The 23,681-nt window shown below is 41.1% G+C and overlaps 1 protein-coding gene across 4 annotated transcripts in view; it reads right to left on the bottom strand.

The window, feature by feature from the left end:
• Positions 1 to 23,681, bottom strand: part of DGKD (diacylglycerol kinase delta) — a 202,331-nt gene that overhangs the window by 167,952 nt on the left and 10,698 nt on the right. For all 4 annotated transcript variants that reach the window (XM_053709934.1, XM_053709937.1, XM_053709936.1 and 1 more), the window contains exon 2: positions 6,911 to 7,021. In XM_053709934.1, the coding sequence (XP_053565909.1) occupies positions 6,911 to 7,021 (111 nt within the window). The remainder of the gene's footprint in view (positions 1 to 6,910; positions 7,022 to 23,681) is intronic.

The raw sequence follows: 23,681 nt of genomic DNA, 5'->3' as shown, positions 1-23,681 counted from the left end.
CAGGAAATGCAAGAGGATTCACCCAGCAGAGCTGCATATAGCTCCTCCCCCCTACGTCAGTCCCAGTCATTCGACCAAGAATCAACGAGAAAGGAGTAACCAAGGGTGAAGTGGTGACTGGAGTATAATTTAAAAGATATTTACCTGCCTTAAAACAGGGCGGGCCGTGGACTGATCACACAACAGAAGAAAGGAATTTATCAGGTAAGCATAAATTATGTTTTCTTCTGTTATGTGTGATCAGTCCACGGGTCATCATTACTTCTGGGATACCAATACCAAAGCAAAAGTACACGGATGACGGGAGGGATAGGCAGGCTCATTATACAGAAGGAACCACTGCCTGAAGAACCTTTCTCCCAAAAATAGCCTCCGAAGAAGCAAAAGTGTCAAATTTGTAAAATTTGGAAAAAGTATGAAGCGAAGACCAAGTTGCAGCCTTGCAAATCTGTTCAACAGAGGCCTCATTCTTAAAGGCCCAAGTGGAAGCCACAGCTCTAGTGGAGTGAGCTGTAATTCTTTCAGGAGGCTGCTGTCCAGCAGTCTCATAGGCTAAACGTATTATGCTACGAAGCCAAAAAGAGAGAGAGGTAGCAGAAGCTTTTTGACCTCTCCTCTGTCCAGAGTAAACGACAAACAAGGAAGAAGTTTGGCGAAAATCTTTAGTTGCCTGCAAGTAGAACTTGAGGGCACGAACTACATCCAGATTGTGTAAAAGACGTTCCTTCTTTGAAGAAGGATTTGGACACAAGGATGGGACAACAATCTCTTGATTGATGTTCCTGTTAGTGACTACCTTAGGTAAGAACCCAGGTTTAGTACGCAGAACTACCTTGTCTGAGTGAAAAATCAGATAAGGGGAATCACAATGTAAGGCTGATAACTCAGAGACTCTTCGAGCCGAGGAAATAGCCATTAAAAACAGAACTTTCCAAGATAACATTTTTATATCAATGGAATGAAGGGGTTCAAACGGAACACCCTGTAAAACGTTAAGAACTAAGTTTAAACTCCATGGTGGAGCAACAGCTTTAAACACAGGCTTGATCCTAGCTAAAGCCTGACAAAAGGACTGGACGTCTGGATTTTCTGACAGACGTCTGTGTAACAAGATGGACAGAGCTGAAATCTGTCCCTTTAATGAACTAGCTGATAAACCCTTTTCTAAACCTTCTTGTAGAAAAGACAATATCCTAGCGATCCTAACCTTACTCCAGGAGTAACCTTTGGATTCGCACCAGTATAGGTATTTCCGCCATATTTTATGGTAAATCCTTCTGGTAACAGGCTTCCTAGCCTGAATCAGGGTATCAATAACCGACTCAGAAAAACCACGTTTTGATAAAATCAAGCGTTCAATTTCCAAGCAGTCAGCTTCAGAGAAGTTAGATTTTGATGTTTGAATGGACCCTGTATCAGAAGGTCCTGTCTTAGAGGTAGAGACCAAGGCGGACAGGATGACATGTCCACTAGATCTGCATACCAAGTCCTGCGTGGCCAAGCAGGTGCTATTAGAATTACTGATGCTCTCTCCTGTTTGATTTTGGCAATCAATCGAGGAAGCAGCGGGAAGGGTGGAAACACATAAGCCATCCTGAAGTTCCAAGGTGCTGTCAAAGCATCTATCAGAACTGCTCCCGGATCCCTGGATCTGGACCCGTAGCGAGGAAGTTTGGCGTTCTGGCGAGACGCCATGAGATCTAACTCTGGTTTGCCCCAACGTCGAAGTATTTGGGCAAAGACCTCCGGATGAAGTTCCCACTCCCCCGGATGAAGAGTCTGGCGACTCAAGAAATCCGCCTCCCAGTTCTCCACTCCCGGGATGTGGATTGCTGACAGGTGGCAAGAGTGAGACTCTGCCCAGCGAATTATCTTTGATACTTCCATCATTGCTAGGGAGCTTCTTGTCCCTCCCTGATGGTTGATGTAAGCTACAGTCGTGATGTTGTCCGACTGAAACCTGATGAACCCCCGAGTTATTAACTGGGGCCAAGCCAGAAGGGCATTGAGAACTGCTCTCAATTCCAGAATGTTTATTGGAAGGAGACTCTCCTCCTGATTCCATAGTCCCTGAGCCTTCAGAGAATTCCAGACAGCGCCCCAACCTAGTAGGCTGGCGTCTGTTGTTACAATTGTCCAGTCTGGCCTGCTGAATGGCATCCCCCTGGACAGGTGTGGCCGATAAAGCCACCATAGAAGAGAATTTCTGGTCTCTTGATTCAGATTCAGAGTAGGGGACAAATCTGAGTAATCCCCATTCCACTGACTTAGCATGCATAATTGCAGCGGTCTGAGGTGTAGGCGTGCAAAAGGTACTATGTCCATTGCCGCTACCATTAAGCCGATCACCTCCATGCATTGAGCTACTGACGGGTGTTGAATGGAATGAAGGACGCGGCATGCATTTTGAAGTTTTGTTAACCTGTCTTCTGTCAGGTAAATCTTCATCTCTACAGAATCTATAAGAGTCCCCAAGAATGGAACTCTTGTGAGAGGAAAGAGAGAACTCTTCTTTTCGTTCACTTTCCATCCATGCGACCTTAGAAATGCCAGAACTAACTCTGTATGAGACTTGGCAGTTTGAAAGCTTGAAGCTTGTATTAGAATGTCGTCTAGGTACGGAGCTACCGAAATCCCTCGCGGTCTTAGTACCGCTAGAAGGGCACCCAGAACCTTTGTGAAGATTCTTGGAGCCGTAGCCAATCCGAATGGAAGAGCTACAAACTGGTAGTGCCTGTCTAAGAAGGCAAACCTTAGATACCGGTGATGATCTTTGTGGATCGGTATGTGAAGGTAAGCATCCTTTAAATCCACTGTGGTCATGTACTGACCCTCTTGGATCATGGGTAAGATTGTCCGAATAGTTTCCATTTTGAACGATGGAACTCTTAGGAATTTGTTTAGAGTCTTTAAATCTAAGATTGGCCTGAAAGTTCCCTCTTTTTTGGGAACCACAAACAGGTTTGAGTAGAACCCTTGTCCTTGTTCCGACCACGGAACCGGATGGATCACTCCCATTGTTAACAGATCTTGTACGCAGCGTAGAAACGCTTCTTTCTTTATCTGGTTTGTTGACAACCTTGACAGATGAAATCTCCCTCTTGGGGGAGATAATTTGAAGTCTAGAAGGTATCCCTGAGATATGATCTCTAGTGCCCAGGGATCCTGAACATCTCTTGCCCAGGCCTGGGCGAAGAGAGAGAGTCTGCCCCCTACTAGATCCGGTCCCGGATCGGGGGCTCTCGGTTCATGCTGTCTTTGGGGCAGCAGCAGGTTTCCTGGCCTGCTTGCTTTTGTTCCAGGACTGGTTAGGCTTCCAGCCTTGCCTGTAACGAGCAACAGCTCCTTCCTGTTTTGGTGCAGTGGAGGTTGATGCTGCTCCTGTTTTGAAATTCCGAAAGGGACGAAAATTAGACTGTCTAGCCTTAGCTTTGGCCTTGTCTTGAGGTAGGGCGTGGCCCTTACCTCCCGTAATGTCAGCGATAATTTCTTTCAAACCGGGCCCGAATAAGGACTGCCCCTTGAAAGGTATATTAAGTAATTTGGACTTAGAAGTAACATCAGCTGACCAGGATTTTAGCCACAGTGCCCTGCGTGCCTGTATGGCGAATCCTGAGTTCTTAGCCGTAAGTTTGGTTAAATGTACTACGGCCTCCGAAATGAAAGAATTAGCTAGTTTAAGGACTCTAAGCCTGTCCGTAATGTCGTCTAGCGTAGAGGAACTAAGGTTCTCTTCAAGCGACTCAATCCAAAATGCTGCCGCAGCCGTAATCGGCGCGATACATGCAAGGGGTTGTAATATAAAACCTTGTTGAACAAACATTTTCTTAAGGTAACCCTCTAATTTTTTATCCATTGGATCTGAGAAAGCACAGCTATCCTCCACCGGGATAGTGGTACGCTTAGCTAAAGTAGAAACTGCTCCCTCCACCTTGGGGACCGTTTGCCATAAGTCCCGAGTGGTGGCGTCTATTGGAAACATCTTTCTAAATATTGGAGGGGGTGAGAACGGCACACCGGGTCTATCCCACTCCTTAGTAACAATTTCAGTTAGTCTCTTAGGTATAGGAAAAACGTCAGTACTCGCCGGTACCGCAAAGTATTTATCCAACCTACACAGTTTCTCTGGTATTGCAACGGTGTTACAATCGTTGAGAGCTGCTAAGACCTCCCCTAGTAGTACACGGAGGTTCTCCAATTTAAATTTAAAATTTGAAATATCTGAGTCCAATCTGTTTGGATCAGAACCGTCACCCACAGAATGAAGCTCTCCGTCCTCATGCTCTGCGAGCTGTGACGCAGTATCAGACATGGCCCTAGCATTGTCAGCGCACTCTGTTCTCACCCCAGAGTGATCACGCTTGCCTCTTAGTTCTGGTAATTTAGACAAAACTTCAGTCATAACAGTAGCCATATCTTGTAATGTTATCTGTAATGGCCGCCCAGATGTACTAGGCGCCAAAATATCACGCACCTCCCGGGCGGGAGATGCAGGTACTGTCGCGTGAGGCGAGTTAGTCGGCATAACTCTCCCCTCGCTGTTTGGTGAAATTTGTTCACATTGTACAGATTGACTTTTATTTAAAGTAGCATCAATACAGTTAGTACATAAATTTCTATTGGGCTCCACTTTGGCATTGGAACAAATGACACAGATATCTTCCTCTGAGTCAGACATGTTTAACACACTAGCAAAAAAACTTACAACTTGGTTATAATCTTTTTTAGCAAAAAAACACACTGTGCCTCAAAGAGGTACTAACGATTAAATGACAGTTGAAATAATGAACTGAAAAACAGTTATAGCATCAAACTTTAAAACAACACAACTTTTAGCAAAGGTTTGTTCCCATTAGTAAAAAACAACACTAATTAAATTTGTACATAAGAAAACAAAACAACGTTTTTTATTCACAGTCACTATAAGAATTCTCACAGCTCTGCTGAGAGAATTTACCTCCCTTCAAAGAAGTTTGAAGACCCCTGAGATCTGTCAGAGATGAACCGGATCATGCAGGAAATATAAAAGTAGCTGACTGGAATTTTTGATGCGTAGCAAAGAGCGCCAAAAACGGCCCCTCCCTCTCCCACACAGCAGTGAAGAGAAACGAAACTGTCACAATTAAAGCAAAAAACTGCCAAGTGGAAAATAATGCCCAAATATTTATTCACACAGTACCTCAGCAATGTAAACGATTCTACATTCCAGCAAAAACGTTTAACATGAGAATAGTTATTAAAAGGATTAGTGACCTTTAACACAGTATTTCCGGTGAAATACCATCCCCAGAATACTGAAGTGTATACATACATGTCATTTTAACGGTATGGCAGGCTTTTCTCATCAATTCCATTCAGAAAATAAAAACTGCCACATACCTCAATGCAGATTCATCTGCCCGCTGTCCCCTGATCTGAAGCCTTTACCTCCCTCAGATGGTCGAGAACAGCAATATGATCTTAACGACTCCGGTTAAAATCATAGTAAAAAATCTCTGTCAGATTCTTCCTCAAACTCTGCCAGAGAAGTAATAACACGCTCCGGTGCTATTTTAAAATAACAAACTTTTGATTGAAGTCATAAAAACTAAGTATAATCACCATAGTCCTCTCACACATCCTATCTAGTCGTTGGGTGCAAGAGAATGACTGGGACTGACGTAGGGGGGAGGAGCTATATGCAGCTCTGCTGGGTGAATCCTCTTGCATTTCCTGTTGGGGAGGAGTTATATCCCAGAAGTAATGATGACCCGTGGACTGATCACACATAACAGAAGAAAGATATATTTATATAAATTACAATTGCACTCATAATTTGTTATTATTCGTAAAGTGAAAAGAAAAAAAACAAATTCAAATAATATTGAATCAGCCATCATGGTTTTCATTTTCACTTAAAAAACAAACAAAACAGGGATATGAAACCCAAAAAATATCTTTTGTGATTCAGACAGAGCATACTATTTTTTATTTTTTTTTAAATTTACTTCTATTATCAAAAGTGCTTTGTTCCCATGATATTCTGTGTTGAAGAGATACCTAGGTAGGCTTCTGGATCACTACATGGCAGGAAATAGAGCTGCCATCCTAGTGCTCTTGCAAATGGATAACATTCTTGCAAAACTGCTGCCATATAGTGCCCCAGAAATTGGCCAGCTCCTGTACCAAGACAACGAAGAAAAAAAAATGATAATAGAAGTAAAATTAGAAAGTAGTTTAAAATTGCATGCATGAAATAAAAAAAAATAGGTTTCATATCCCTTTAGATGACATAAAACACTGTGTAACTAATCTCCTGGCTAATACAGTATTATGTTAAATAATAATAACCCACAATAAGACCTAGCCAACATTAAAGTGAAGGTAAACTTTGGTGAATGAAAGCCCGTTTTTTAAAAATACTATTAAAAACAGGGGCACTTTCATTCATCAAAGTTTACAAAGCAGCCGTTTTGTTTAAAAAATTACCTTTTTTTCTTTTTACAGCCAGAGCAGCTTCCCCCACATAGAGATCTTCTATTCACACATCAGCAATGACTAATCCTGCTTACTCCAATCACAGCTTTCCCCCAGGGTAGTCATTGCCTGAGGCCATGCTGTGATTGGAGGAAGCCGGATTAGTCATTGCTGACGTGTGAATAGAAGATCTCTATGTGGGGGAAGCTGCTCTAGCTGTAAAAAGAAAAAAAAGTAATTTTTTTAACAAAACGGCCGCTTTGTAAACTTTGATGAATGAAAGTGCCCCTGTTTTTAATAGTATTTTTAAAAAACGGGCTTTCATTCACCAAAGTTTATCTTCACTTTAAGCTATAAAACCAGACACATATGTATTACAGAATTCCTTCTTATACGTTTTTAAGCAGTTTGTTCACTACAGTCATATGTAAAGCTTAATGCATGACAGTCTGACCTTGGCTGTTTTGGCGTAATAGAGCGTCCTCCCACGCAGTTTGAAGTAGCGTCTCCTCCATCTCTGAAAGGAGCTGGTCTGCTTCTGCAGATGACCTTCCTTCACAATAGCCTACATCAGGCAAAGAAAACAGTTATGAAGCACCTGATCTTGTTTGTGAAACAGTTTCTTTTCTGTGTAAGATCATTTACTATGGGTACAAGTAAAGTAACATCCATAATACAGTGTACTCTATAAACACATACAGTATTTAAGATTTTAATTAACACTTCCACCTATACATAGATATGTAGGTTTTCTTGAGTTATAAATGTGTAGCTGGCTTACTTTAATATATTTTTTAAACATAATATAAAAATTTCTCTAGAGTTTATTGTTTTGTACGATCTTAAAGGGGCACTGAACCCAAATTTTTTTCTTTCATGATTCAGATAGAGCATGCAATTTTAAGCAACTTTCTAATTTACTCCTATTATCAAATTTTCTTCATTCTCTTGGTATGTTTATTTGAAAAGCAAGAATTTAAGTTAAGATGCCGGCCCATTTTTGGTGAACAACCTTGGTTGTCCTTGCTGATTGGACAGCACCAATAAACACCAATAAACAAATGCTGTCCATGGTTCTGAACCAAACATTTGCTGGCTCCTTAGCTTAGATGCCTTCTTTTTCAAATAAAGATATCAAGAGAACGAAGAAAATTTGATAATAGAAGTAAATTAGAAAGTTGCTTAAAATTGTGTGCTCTATCTGAATCATGAAAGAAAAAATTTGGGTTCAGTATCCCTTTAAGTCTTTGAATAAAGCCATTTTGAAAAGAAATAAAAATTGTCTAGGGTCAATAGTCTTATAATGACATGTTCTAACGCATTAGAGCATGTCATTTTATTACTATAATGGCCCTTTAAACACAAGCAATATTGCAATAATAAAATGTTCTAACACATTACAGCATTTTCTCTTTGACTAATATGTACCTTCAAATAGCATTATTGAAAAGTCCTCTTAGGGCTGGTGCACTGGATTTGTTTGTGTATTTTGTGTTGGTAGCATTCACTGGCTTTACAATATTGATGTATTTGTGTGAGTGTGTATATATTTGTGTATGTGTGTTATACACACACACACACACATATATATATATATATATATATCTCATGTGACTTTGGAAAAAATTGCTGTCTCCTAAATTTGCTGCTTTCTAGAGTAGTGACAAATATGGCAAGCCTTGTTATAGGGGCATAAAAGTCTTATCCTATTATATATATATATATATATATATATATATATATATATCGCTGTAAAGTTTATCTCAGGACACATTCAATAGTCAGTTTGTACAAAGGGAAGACCACAGAGAAAGTGCTAGAGATAATGGTCTCCGTTTCTTAGGGTGGACACGTCTGTTGTAGATTTAACACTTCTGTATTTTGGACAGCATTTTAAAAAATAAACATACCTAGAGTCAATAGTATTACTAAGCACACTTTACTGATAGTCTTATCCAAAACCTAAAATCAAGATGCACCTTTTAATAGTTACCAAGGCAAATCTTGGACCTGAAAATTACTCATCATATGTAGATAGCAGTACTGCTGAGGACACCAACCTCTTAAAGGGACAGTATACTCCAATTTTCAAATAACTGCAATGAATAGACACTACTATAAAGAAGAATATGCCCACATACTGATCTAAAAATCCATTATAAAACCTTTTAAAAACTTACTTAGAAGCTCCCAGTTTAGCATTGTTGATGACGTAGTCTGGGACACCAACAGAAAGGGGCTGGGTAAAAAAAAAAAGAAGACTCCCCCCCTCCCCTGCATATGAAAATACTGATAACATAAACTTGAGCCTGCAGGAGTTTGTAAACGCGTGTATACATCTGGTACTGCGGGGCTTGGTTAGGAGTCTGAAAATCGGCACAATGTTCTTAAAAAATAAGAAAACAATATATTGTTATAAAAAAACTACCAGATAGGCTATATAAATTGATCATCTACAAAACATTTATGCAAAGAAAAATCTAGTGTACAATGTCCCTTTAAACCTCTTCCTTTCCTCTATCATTCTATTACACTGAGTAGAACACTGTATATAATAATTTTTGAAAAAAAACTGCCTGGCAAATTCAGGACTGCTGGAGTATTTGAGGGTTGACATTATTAAAATAATGAACAGAGATTCTGTAAAACCCCATTTGGAACTCCCCTTACTACTACTACTTACAAACACAAAAATAGTTTGTTTCTATTTGTAATTCTGTTCTCTGTGATTCCCTATTTTTTCCTCTCAGGTATGATCTCCTGTTTTTTGCTTGCCTGTCTCTCTCTAGTTTCTGTATTTCTTCGCTCTCTGTGACAGAAAATACTCTGAGGAGATGCAAATCCCACAGAACATTTCCCAGGCCCATGTTTTAAACAAATAACGTAAACAAATCAATCCCATCAGCAGTTTTTCACATCAGAAAAAAATAGAAATACAATATATTAATGTTGCTGTCTGCCTAAAGACAATAGTTTATGTTTTTGATCCGCTATAACTGCACTTAGGGAAGAAGTTTAGCATATTCTGACATCAAAGCATATAACCACATACAATACAAATTATAGTTCATTACAAGGGTATGGAAAAACATAAAAAGTCAAAATGGATGTAGGAATACAGGGTTAAATAACCAGTCAATCCATAATTCAACAGCAATAATCCAAATTACTGTTCCCTGGTAAATTCCACAGGATATACACACACACCCCCTTATCCAATGTAACTTGTGATGGGTAGTCAGAGATAGATTCAACAGTTATACATAGTTTCCACTCAAATTCAGGATAAACCGGGTTCCAATCAACAGATTTAACTCGCACATAAATTTTCCCGGATATTATTCAAGGAACTCTATGTTTTGAGAACTCTGTGTGTTAACTAATCTCCAGCTACGCAATCTAAGAAGCATAAATATATTGTGTAATACACATTGCCAACCAATTTGTAGCCATAACCGATGGGTCCCACTAAATCACAATTTCACATTTCGTGTTTGCAAATATACCTTTAAGACTGTTGTAACCATAATTACATGACCCGATCAGATAGCACTGTGATCCATAATTTGCAATGCACTGTCGTCATATATACAGTCTCTTGTACAGGCGTTCACAATCTGCACACTATGTATGAATAAGTGTGAAACAATCGTACCCTCCGGTGCTGTATAGTGGCCAGATCATTCTGAATCCCCGTCTTGTTAGTACCGAGATCTCCCTTGACACGGTATGTCGTCTCTCACCTCACTTCAGCGTGTGACGCAACCTCGTCTCGGAGCCGGTTGGGACCACTATTGGTCAGTCCATGGGTGTGTGTGTGGCAGCCAGCCTATTGGGCTTAGAGTACGGCGAAAGCCGAAACGCGCCAGACGATATTTAGTCTAGCTAGGAGGGATTCCTTTCCATTCTAACTGTATGCTGAAAGTTTCCAGTTTTTAATGAATGAAAAATAAAAGTACGCTTTTAACAGATCCGGTGCTCCTTTTTTCTTCGTTTGCTTATGTTGACACTTATATGGAAAAAACATAAATTATGCTTACCAGATAATTTCCTTTGCTTCTGTATGAGAAGAGTCCACGGCTTCATTCTTTACTTGTGGGAAATAATGAACCTGGCCACCAGGAGGAGGCAAAGACACCCCAGCCAAAGGCTTAAATACCTCCCCCCTTCCCTCATCCCCCAGTCATTCTGCTGAGGGAACAAGGAACAGTAGGAGAAATATCAGGGTATAAATGGTGCCAGAAGATCAAAACAAAAATTTTAGTTCACACAACGGAGACTATGGGCGGGGGCCGTGAACTCTCCTCATACAGAAGGAAAGGAAATTATCTGGTAAGCATAATTTGTTTTCCTTCTTAATATGAGGAGAGTCCACGGCTTCATCCCTTACTTGTGGGAAACATATACCCAAGCTCTAGAGGACACTTAATGAAGAGGGAGGGAAAAAAAAAAGAGAGAGGCGGACTCTATTCTGAGGGCACCACAGCCTGCAAAACCTTCCTCCCAAAAGAAGTTTCAGCCAAAGCAAAAACGTCAAACTTGTAAAATTTTGAAAAAGGTATGTAAGAAGGACCAGGTAGCCGCCCTACAAATCTGATCTATAGATGCCTCGTTCTTGAAGGCCCAAGAGGAAGCTACAGCTCTAGTTGAATAAGCCTTAATCCTCTGAGGAGGCTTATGTCCTGCTGTCTCATAAGCTAAGCGAATAATGGTCCTCAACCAAAAAAGACAAGGAAGTGGACGAGGCTTTCTGCCCCTTACACTTCCCAGAATAGACAACAAACAAAGAAGTCTGTCTAAACTCCTTCATAGCCTGAAGATAGAACTTCAAGGCCCGAACCACATCCAAATTATGAAGTAACCGTTCCTTCGAAGGAGAAGGATTAGGACACAAGGAAGGAACCACAATCTCCTGATTGATGTTACGATCTGAAACAACCGTAGGAAGAAAACCCAACCCAGTACGAAGAACAGCCTTATCAGCATGGAATACTAGGTAAGGGGGCTCACATTGCAAGGCAGCCATCTCAAATACTCTGCCCGCCGACGCAATAGCCAGTAGGAAAAGAAACTTCAATGACAGTAATTTAATGTCAACTACATGCATAGGCTTAAACGGAGCCTTCTGCAAAACCTTAAGAACCAGATTTCAACTCCAAGGAGGAGCGCTAGATCTAAACACAGGCCTGATTCTAGTCAGAGCCTGAACAAAGGACTGAACATCTGGAAGTTCAGCGAGCCTCTTGTGCAGTAAAACAGATAGGGACAAAATCTGTCCCTTACTCGGGACGTAAACCCCAATTTTTTTCTTTCATGATTTAGATAGAGCATAACATTTTAAACAACTTTCTAATTGACTTCTATTATCATGTGTCTGCAGCATTATATAGCAGCAGTTTTGCAACAATGTTATCATTAGCAGTAGCACTAGATGGCAGAACAATTTCCTGTCCTGTAGTGCTTCAGGCATGTGCATGCTACCTACCTAGGTATCTCTTTAAAGGGCCACTGTAAGTAAATATTTTGTATGCCTGTTACTAACTAACTACCCCAAATACGCTTTTTATCAATAGCATTTTATTAACATATCTCTACCGTATATCAGAAATCTTGTCTGCAAATTTAATTGTTTTCCAAACCCACTCCGTGGGTATCCTTTGCTCTGTACCAATCCGTTTACAATACCTAGGTTTCAAAATGGCGCTTTAAACACAATTTCATTGGTTTAAGTATTTTGAACACGCAGTGCTGAAAATAGTGGGCAGGATAACGTGACATCATCGGGGAATAAAAGATATAACTTTTATAACATTATGAAACTTCGTTTTGGAGAAAATATAGGTCAGTAGGTTTTAATTAATGTTTATTAACTTTAATATGTTAGTTGTTTGGCTTAAAAATTATAACAGAAAGTAATCCTTTAACAAAGAACAACATGAGAAGGAAACATTTTTGATAATAGAAGTAAATTGGAAACTTTTTAAAAATTGTATTCTCTATCTGAATCATGAAAGAAAAATTTGGGGTTTAATGTCCCTTTAAAGGGAGCTAGCAGAAAGGCCCTTCTCCAGACCATCCTGGAGAAAAGAAAGAATTCTGGAAACCCTGACCTTATGCCAAGCGAATCTACACACCAGAATAAGTAGGTCCTCCACACCTTATGATAGATGCGTCGAGTAATCGGCTTACGAGCTTGAATGAGAGTATCAATAACTCTATCCTAAAAACGGCAGAGATTCCTTTAAGATCGTTTCATTTTTTTTATACACATATGATAACGCAAGAAGATAGGGTCACAGTGTGACTCCTTTTATCTGTATGTAATCAAGGGTCAATATCTCCGGAAGGGGATTATTGAACAGGGGGGATTTATTGCATAAGTCACTTTATTATGTTTTATGCTGCGACATGTGTGAGATGAGGCTCAGGCAGATGTTGGAACGTACAGGTTTTACTTTCGTTTGGTTAGCTGTGCAGCCTGTTAGGTTTGGCACGCTTTTACCTGTAGCAGGGGCGGTCCTTCATGGCGCACTACGTGACCAGGTGTAGTCACACTGATTTCCTCTTTTCCCGACCGTGCGGTTTATCAGAGACGAAGCAGTTTCTCTGTGGGGCCTCTTGGCTAGGACTAAGCGTTCAATCTCCACGCAGTCAGCCTCAGAGAATCTAGATTTTAATGAGCAAAAGGACCTTGTACCAGCAGATCCTTGCAACAATGTAACCTTAATGGAGGAGATGAGGACATCCCCACCAGATCCGCGAACCACATCGTCCGCAGCCACGATGGAGCAATTGGAATCACTGATGCTTGCTCCTGTTTGATGCGGGAGAAGTGGTAACGGCGGAAAAATGTAGATCAGACTGAACCTCCAAGGCACTGCTAATGCATCTATTAGCTCCGTCTGAGGATCCCTGGACAGCGACCCATATCTGGGTAGCTTGGAATTGAGCAGGGACGCCATGAAATCTATCTCCAGCATCCCCCATCTGTTGCAAATCTCCGCAAACACCTCAGGATGGAGAGACCATTCCCCCGGATGAAAGGATTGTCTGCTGAGAAAATCCGCTTCCCAGTTGTCCACACGCGGAATGTGGATCGCTGACAGCAAGCAGTTGTGGGCCTTCACCCATTCCAGAATTTGAGATACTTCCCTGATTGCTTGGGAGCTCCTCATTCCCCCCTGATGGTTGCTATAAGCCACTGAGGTTATGTTGTCTGATTGGAATCTGATAAACTAAGACGAACCCAAAAGAGGCCAAGCTTTCAGAGCTTCGAAGAACACTTGAAGTTTCAAAATGTTGATTGGGAGGAGAGATTCCTCTAGAGTCCAAAGGCCCTGTGCCTTCCTGGCACCCCAAACAGCTCCCCATCCTGAGAGACTTGCATCCGTAGTCACAATCTCCCAGGATGGTCTCAAGAAGGATGTGATCTGGACAGACAGGTTGTCTAGAGTGGTCCTCTGCCAGATGACAGGATGCTGCTTGAACCAGAATATTGTCTAAGTAAGGCACGCCACTGCTATACCTCTGGTTCTGGCCACTGCAAGCAGAGCCCCCAGAACCTTCGTAAAGACTCTTGGGGCAGTAGCTAGACCAAACGGAAGTGCAATAACCTGGAAGTGCTGGTCCAGGAATGCAAATCTTAGGAACTTGACGTGTTCCTTGTGTATAGGGACGTGAAGGTATGCATCCTTCAGGTTTATCGTTGTCATGAACTGTCATTCCTGAACTAAGGGCAGAATGGACCTTATTGTCTCCATCTTGAACGAGGGGACATATAGGAATTTGTTTAAACACTTTAGGTCCAGAATCAGGCGAAAAGTACCCTCCTTCTTTGGGACCACAAAGAGGTTTGAGTAGTAACCCAGACCTCTCGCTGCTGGCGGTACCGGTGCAATGACCCCCAGGGAGGAGAAATCCCTCACGCACCCTAGAAAGGCCTCTCTCTTTTCTGGCCTTGAAGACAGATTTGATAAGAGGAATCTGCCCCTGGGAAGATGAGACTCCCTACAGGCTAGGACGGAAAAACCTGAAGCCTTGGCATTAAGGCGAATAATCTGCATATTTGCGTCACAAATAAAAGAATTAGCTACCCTTAAGGCCTTAATTCTTTCCTGGATCTCGTTGAGGGCACCCTCCACCTCAATCAACTCAGATAAGGAGGAGGAACCCCACAACTCTAATTGAGAGTCCGGAACCGGGAATAATTTCTTACAAGAAGAAGGGGAAAAAGAAGAGCCAAGTCTTTCCCATTCAATTTTAATAATGTTCGCCATCTTAATGGGAACCGGGAAAGTCTGTGGTACAACCCTGTCCTCGTAGACCTTATCTAATTTCGGAATACAAGAATCCTCAGGTAATTTAGGTTCTGGAACCACCAAAGTAGCCAACACTTCCTTTAGCAGAAAGCGTAAGTCTGTCGGTAAAAGGGCCCCTCCAGATGGAGGAATAGGAGTGCTCCAGGAAGCTGCATGTGTGTTATTAATGACTGTAGGGTGCGCACCTCACGGGTCGGAGACTCCTCAGAGGTGGATGGCTCAGTAGTACTAAACATATTAGCTTTCTTTGATATAATTACTTTATCAAGGCATGTGGAACATAATTGAGCAGGCGGGTATACCGTGGCCTCCTCACAATATAGACAGGCATTGGATTTCGGTAAAGAGGGAGTACCCTCTAACGTATCAAAGTCCTATATAGCTTGTGCTTATAAATTGGACAATAGAAAAGGAAAAATGGCACCTTTATACCCCCAATGGCTGGGGCACTCACCACCTCCTATGACCCAGGCCCAACAGAGAAACCGCTTCGTCTCTGATAAACCGCACGGTCAGGAAGAAGAGAAGATCAGTGTGACCACACCCGGTCACATGGTGCGCCACGCAGGACCGCCCCTGCTGCAGCTAAAAGCGCACCAAGCCTAACAGGCTGCTCAGCTAAATCAAAATGAAAGTAAAACCTGTACGTTCCAACATCTGCCTGAGCCTCATCTCACACATTTTGCAGCATAAACACCATATTTACATTATGTGATTATTCCCCCCTGTTCAATAATCCCATTTCGGAGATATTAACCCTTGATTCCATACAGATAAAAGGTGCCACACTGTGACCCTGTCTTCTTGCGTTATCATATGTGTATAAAATGAAACAATCTTATCGGAATGTATGCCGTGGAACAGCAACACAGCCTCTCAAGTTTGACAGTCTTGTAGCATCGCTCCTGACATGAACTTGAGTGAAAAAAGCAGGCAGTGAAACTCGTCAACACTGATTGCTTAAGGAGCTGTTAATATGAGTCTGGATGGGTTCGCAGAAAGACTCTCCCTGCATCTCCAGACTCTAACATTTGTCAATGCTCTCACTGAGAGGCTGACAAGACTACTTAAAACTCCAGTCCCATTCCGAAGGGTAGATACCCTACATAAGGAACTACTCCGTATCTTCTGACACCTCCTGTGATGAAAGGCAAAGAATGACTGTGGGATGAGGGAAGTTGGCGAGGTATTTAAGCCTTTGGCTGAGGTGTCTCTGCCTCCTCAGGTGGTCAGGTTCAGTATTTCCCACAATTAAGGAATGAAGCCGTGCACTATCCTCATATTAAGAAGGAAATATATATATATATATATATATATATATATATATATTTATTTATTTATTTCTTATTTATTTTTTCCTTCTTCAAAAGTACACAACTATTTATATTAGAGCATGTCATTTTAAAACTAGCAGTCCTGCAACTCTTTCTGTTTAACACCCCCAAACAGCTGGTCCAGAGCAAAAACCAGCAGCGGTAGTCACATGACCCAACTGTGCAGGTACCAATGCTGTGATTATTTTCTGCTCAGGACCAGCAGTGCTCTGTGGCTGACATTTCCTACTTTAAATTTGTGTTTAACCCACTTGGGGAGGTTAAACAAATAGCATTTCAGGGTGGCTAATGTTACCAGACTGCAAAACAAAACTTTTCTCCAATACAGTTATTTCATTTTCATTGGTTAGGTAAAGGGTTAATAAATTTGTTTCAAATATAGGAACTAGAAAAAAATAAAGTGCCAGTCACAAAAGTGTCAGAAGCCAGACAAGACTGTTTGTGAAATATATATATATATATATATATATCTGCCAGGAGCAATAGAGCAGGTAGTGCAACTTCGTGTAGAGGGCATAAGAGCATCAGTGAAAATTAGAGAAATCAGGGGTAGGTGTTTACATAGTAAAGGGCAGTGCAGTGTTGTCACAGGGCCTATTTAAAGGGCACACACCCAGCTTATTTTACTGACCATTATTTTAAATTAGCTAAATATTACATTGTTTCCAATATTTGTTGCACAAATTATCATTAATACAATCTATAATATTAATTTTTGGATGTCTTATGTAACATTTATAATTGAAAAGTATTAAACTACCCCCACCCAGCTACTTCATTATGCCATCCGACTGGCAGACTTTTCTTTGGAGAATAGTACAGCATTATAAGGAGACATTCATTTATATGGTGTTTAGAAAAAATCAAGTTTATTGTTCCTTAAAGTGAATGTCAATTTTGATGCTAAAGTGCCCGGTTTTTAAAAATTCGATAAAAACAGGGGCACTTTAATTCATCAAAATTTACATTTCACTCCTGTTGAAAAAAACAACAACAACTTACCTTTTAATCTTGACAGCCGCTCCAGCTTCCTCTGCCCGTCACAAAGCCTCTTCCTGGGTCTAAAATGAGGAATCCGGCTTCCTCCAATCACGGCGTTGAATCAGACACTGATTCCCCCGGGGGGAAGTCGTGATTGGAGGATGACCTATCCATCATTTCTGACATCAGAAATGGCTTGCAACAACCTGAGGAAGCTGGAGCTGCTGTGAAGATTAAAAGGTAAGTTTTTTGATTAAATTTTGATGAATTAAAGTGCCCCTGTTTTTAATCGAATTTTTAAAAAACCAGGCACTTTAGCATCAAGATTGACATTCACTTTAAGTCTAATGCTAAATATGCAAAATTACCTACAACCGATTGCCCTAAAGAGACAGTAAAGTCAAAGTTAAACTTTTAAGATTCAGAGTAAATAACATTCCAACTTACTTATATTATCAAATGTGCTTTGTTCTCTTTGTATCCTTTGTTGAAAAGTAAAACTAGGGTGGCTGAGAGGAGCATTCTATGGCAGCAGCATTTGCAACTGTATAACATTGCTATAAACACTGTTTGAAAAGCTTCTGTCAGATGGCTAAAGACACGTGCACTCTCCTGAGGTCACTAGAATTACCCTTCAAAGGACACTTCATTGTCCTTTTATTATGTATTTGTTTATTATGCAGTTCTACTGTATTTATTGGTCCTTTAAACAAGAGATACCAAGAAAACTAAGCTAAATTTATAATGGAAGTAAACTGGAAACTTGCTTAAAATGTTAGACTCTATACCAGTAATGGCCAAATTCCTATCACACATGGTCCATCCAGAGGGCAAAAAACACGAAACAGCTGTCCTGGGATTGGTCTGAATCACTGTACTACCCCTAGCTAAGCTTAGAAGCTGTGTAATGCGGCAATGCTATGGCGTAAAGGAAAGTCTGCCTTAAAAAGCAGGTTAAAAGTAAAAAAGTGAGTCATTGTGAACCTCATTTGCATATCTTACCCATAATCCTTTGCTGCATTGGAAACAATGTATTCAGAGAGTTTTTGTGGGAAAAGCAAGTCTTCTGACTTGTCTAAATTTGTAAATGGGTAACACAATGAGTTATTTTTTTTCTACATTTTGTATTTAGTGGAGGATTTTAAACTCACTTTTCGTCTCCCCATAATTTTAAATGTTGTTGTATTTAAATATATGTATATGTGTATATATGTATTTAAAGACATATACATATATAGACATATTCACTCACTGGCCACTTTATTAGGTACACCTGTTCAATTGCTCGGTAACACAAATTGCTAATCAGCCAATCACATGGCAGCAACTCAATGCATTTAGGCATCTAGACGTACTGAAGACGACTTGCTGAAGTTCAAACCGAGCATTAAAATGGGGAAGAAAGGGGATTTAAGTGACTTTGAAAATGGCATGGTTGTTGGTGCCAGACGGGCTGGTCTGAGTATTTAAAAAAACTGCTGATCTACTGGGATTTTCACACACAACCATCTCTGGGGTTTACAGAGAATGGTCCAAAAAAGAGAAAATATCCAGTGAGCAACAGTTGTATGGACGAAAATGCCTTGTTGATGTCGGAGGAGAATGGGCAAACTGGTTCAAGATGATAGAAAGGCAACAGTAACTGAAATAACCACTCGTTACAACCAAGGTATGCAGAATACCATCTCTGAATGCACAACACGTGGAACTTTGAAGCAGATGGGCTACAGCAGCAGAAGAACACACCGGTTGCCACTCCTGTCAGCTAAGATCAGGAAACTAAGGCTACAATTCACACAGGCTCACCAAATTTAGACAATAGAAGACTGGAAAAACGTTGCCTGGCCTAATAAGACTCGATTTCAGCTGCAGTATTCAGATGGTAGGGTCAGAATTTGGCATAAACAACATGAAAGCATGGATCCATCCTGCCTTGTATCAACGGTTAAGGCAGGGGGGGTGGTATTATGGTGTGGGTTGGGGGATATTTTCTTGGCACACTTTGGGTCCCTTAATACCAATTGAGCATAGTTTAAACGCCACGGCCTACCTGAGTATTGTTGCTGACCATGTCCATCCCTTTATGACTACAGTGTACCCATCTTCTGATGGCTACTTCCAGCAGGATAATGCGCCATGTCACAAAGCTCAAATTATCTCAAACTGGTTTCTTGAACATGACAATGAGTTCACTGTACTCCAATGGCCTCCACAGTCACCAGATCTCAATCCAATATAGCACCTTTGGGATGTGTGGAATGGGAGATTCGCATCATGGATGTGCAGTCGACTAATCTGCAGCAACTGCGTGATGCTATCATGTCAATATGGACCAAAATGTCTGATGAATGTTTCCAATACCTTGTTGAATCTATGCTATATATATATATATATATATATATATATATATATATATACACACTGTAGATAGGTATAGATATATATTGTACCAAAATACTATCAAATATATGTAGAAATCTGTATTTATAAATAAATAAAACATTCTGCTATGTGAAGAACATTGAAATGTGAAATATTCATATTTTCATTTTGGGTTCAGGTTTGCCCGCGAGTAGGGTGTTTTTTTTTTTTTTTTGCTCCATTGACTTCTAAGGGGGAATATTCATTCAATGGGGTGACATTCTAACTTTGTTTTTTTGCGTGCATCCGGTTAGCATGTGAGCAAAAAATTTTTATTTTCAAACTGTAATACAAGCACTGCCTGATGCGCGTTAAAATCTTACTTCTAGCGGAGATAGCGTGCGAGCGGCAGCGTTAAATACCGCTCCACTTGTAATCTGGCCCTTTATTAGTCAATACAACCATTAACAGTATAAACTTGTTGCTACTACCTGAGGAGTGGTGCACACATGAATAGTGCACGGACAGCTTTGGACAGAGCAAGCAAACTCAGAGTACAAACCAGAAGTGGAGTTATTTAACAGAGCGCCCTGGTGCATTTTTTTTTTCCGGCTCAAATGTAACTCAATATTAAAGGGACAGTCAAGTCCAAAATAAACTTTTGTGATTCAGATAGGGCATGTCATTTTAAACAACTTTCCATTCACTTTTATCACCAATTTTGCTTTGTTCTCTTGGTATTCATAGTTGAAAGCTAAACTTAGGTAGGCTCATATGCCAATTTCTTAGAACTTGAAGGCCGCCTCTTATTTTGACAGTTGTTCACCACTAGAGGGCATTAGTTCATGTGTGTCATATAGATTACATTGTGCTCACGCACATGTAGTTACCTAGGAGTCATCACTGATTGGGTAAAATGCAAGTCTGTCAAATAAACTAAAATAAGGGAGCAGTTTGCAGAGGCTTAGATACAAGGCAATCACAGAGATAAAAAGTGTATTTTTATAACCGTGTTAGTTATGCAAAACTGGGGAATGGGTAATAAAGGGATTATCTATCTTTTTAGACAACAAAAATTATGGTGTTGACTGTCCCCTTAAGCAATAGTAATACTATACATGCTGTTCTCTGTATCATGATTTTGATTAAGGATGGCCAACTGGCGGCTCAAGGGCCTCTTGTGGTCCTCTGCTCTAGTATTTGCGGCCCATGGAGAAATGAGAAATAAGAATGTCTGCCATAGTTTTTGTGGTCCCAGGAAAATATATAAATAAAAATGTGTGCTTTGCGTGGCCAAAAATAAAAAGAGCCTTCTTAAGGAGAAAACAGAAGATTAGGGTACCCTGTAACCCTACCTAAATCCCCAAGTGCCACTGAACATTTTTAGGAAGTATTATATTTGTGTGTTTAAATATTATAAATTAATATACAGCCATTAAAGCTTAAAATATATTGACCTGTGGCCCAGAAGTTGGCTATCCCTTATTTTGAAGATAGCCAGATAGAAGAATTTTATAGAGCTAACAAGGCCTTCTAAAATTGCTCTAGCAGTGCCACATATCAGTAAAACTGCCTCTCCTATTATTGCTCTAGCCATGCAGGAATCAATGCAATGAGCTCTACTTCTCAATAAATGAGGGTACACAATTACATTTAGCATCTACCCACCATTGATTGAGGGGACAAGACCTCATAGTAACAAGTCATAAGATTAAGCTGGGTAATACCACCAATGAAATAATTTTTTGATATATATATATATATATATATATATATATATATATATATCACACAGAGAAAACCCAGCACTCACTTACAAGCTCTCAGCTAAGATTTAAAAGCAAAAATGGAAAGGTTAGTTACCGCATCTGGCCAAATGGGACAAGCTCAGGTACCACGTCAAGGTCCTCTCCAATACCTGAGACCCTAAAACAGCCACACAATGCAAGCTTTCAAATCCAAACAAACTGAAAACAAGGGAAGGATGCACAGGAATATGAAACCACCCTAGACATATACAAAACTTGTTTTCAGTTTGTTTGGATTTGAAAGCTTGCATTGTGTGGCTGTTTTAGGGTCTCAGGTATTGGAGAGGACCTTGACGTGGTACCTGAGCTTGTCCCATTTGGCCAGATGCGGTGACTAACCTTTCCATTTTTGCTTTTAAATCTTAGCTGAGAGCTTGTAAGTGAGTGCTGGGTTTTCTCTGTGTGTTGTATTAATTTGTTTTGTAATTTTCCCTATGGTTCTTGCACCCAGACCTGTCTGGGGTTAACTGCTTGTGGCTCTGGGGACAGCACAGCTTCCTGTGAGTGCCAGTGGCACCCAGGGCTGAGCATGTTGCAGGGTCATGGGATGTGTACCCGGTCCGGTATGAGAGTGCAGTTCCCTTCCGTGTTTTGTATATGTCTAGGGTGGTTACATATTCCTGTGCACCCTTCCCTTGTTTTCAGATTGTTTGGATTTGAAAGCTTGCATTGTGTGGCTGTTTTAGGGTCTCAGGTATTGGAGAGGACCTTGACGTGGTACCTGAGCTTGTCCCATTTGGCCAGATGCGGTGACTAACCTTTCCATTTTTGCTTTTAAATCTTAGCTGAGAGCTTGTAAGTGAGTGCTGGGTTTTCTCTGTGTGTTGTATTAATTTGTTTTGTAATTTTCCCTATGGTTCTTGCACCCAGACCTGTCTGGGGTTAACTGCTTGTGGCTCTGGGGACAGCACAGCTTCCTGTGAGTGCCAGTGGCACCCAGGGCTGAGCATGTTGCAGGGTCATGAGATGTGTACCCGGTCCGGTATGAGAGTGCAGTTCCCTTCCGTGTTTTGTATATGTCTAGGGTGGTTACAATTCCTGTGCACCCTTCCCTTGTTTTCAGTTTGTTTGGATTTGAAAGCTTGCATTGTGTGGCTGTTTTAGGGTCTCAGGTATTGGAGAGGACCTTGACGTGGTACCTGAGCTTGTCCCATTTGGCCAGATGCGGTGACTAACCTTTCCATTTTTGCTTTTAAATCTTAGCTGAGAGCTTGTAAGTGAGTGCTGGGTTTTCTCTGTGTGTTGTATTAATTTGTTTTGTAATTTTCCCTATGGTTCTTGCACCCAGACCTGTCTGGGGTTAACTGCTTGTGGCTCTGGGGACAGCACAGCTTCCTGTGAGTGCCAGTGGCACCCAGGGCTGAGCATGTTGCAGGGTCATGGGATGTGTACCCGGTCCGGTATGAGAGTGCAGTTCCCTTCCGTGTTTTGTATATGTCTAGGGTGGTTACATATTCCTGTGCACCCTTCCCTTGTTTTCAGTTTGTTTGGATTTGAAAGCTTGCATTGTGTGGCTGTTTTAGGGTCTCAGGTATTGGAGAGGACCTTGACGTGGTACCTGAGCTTGTCCCATTTGGCCAGATGCGGTGACTAACCTTTCCATTTTTGCTTTTAAATCTTAGCTGAGAGCTTGTAAGTGAGTGTTGGGTTTTCTCTGTGTGTTGTATTAATTTGTTTTGTAATTTTCCCTATGGTTCTTGCACCCAGACCTGTCTGGGGTTAACTGCTTGTGGCTCTGGGGACAGCACAGCTTCCTGTGAGTGCCAGTGGCACCCAGGGCTGAGCATGTTGCAGGGTCATGGGATGTGTACCCGGTCCGGTATGAGAGTGCAGTTCCCTTCCGTGTTTTGTATATGTCTAGGGTGGTTACATATTCCTGTGCACCCTTCCCTTGTTTTCAGTTTGTTTGGATTTGAAAGCTTGCATTGTGTGGCTGTTTTAGGGTCTCAGGTATTGGAGAGGACCTTGACGTGGTACCTGAGCTTGTCCCATTTGGCCAGATGCGGTGACTAACCTTTCCATTTTTGCTTTTAAATCTTAGCTGAGAGCTTGTAAGTGAGTGCTGGGTTTTCTCTGTGTGTTGTATTAATTTGTTTTGTAATTTTCCCTATGGTTCTTGCACCCAGACCTGTCTGGGGTTAACTGCTTGTGGCTCTGGGGACAGCACAGCTTCCTGTGAGTGCCAGTGGCACCCAGGGCTGAGCATGTTGCAGGGTCATTGGATGTGTACCCGGTCCGGTATGAGAGTGCAGTTCCCTTCCGTGTTTTGTATATATATATATATATATATATATATATATATAGATTATATGGTGTTGACTGTCCCCTTAAGCAATAGTAATACTATACATGCTGTTCTCTGTATCATGATTTTGATTAAGGATGGCCAACTGGCGGCTCAAGGGCCTCTTGTGGTCCTCTGC

Source organism: Bombina bombina, chromosome 4, assembly GCF_027579735.1.
Source record: "Bombina bombina isolate aBomBom1 chromosome 4, aBomBom1.pri, whole genome shotgun sequence".
NCBI lineage: Eukaryota > Metazoa > Chordata > Amphibia > Anura > Bombinatoridae > Bombina > Bombina bombina.
This window is presented reverse-complemented; position numbering and strand designations above follow the sequence as displayed.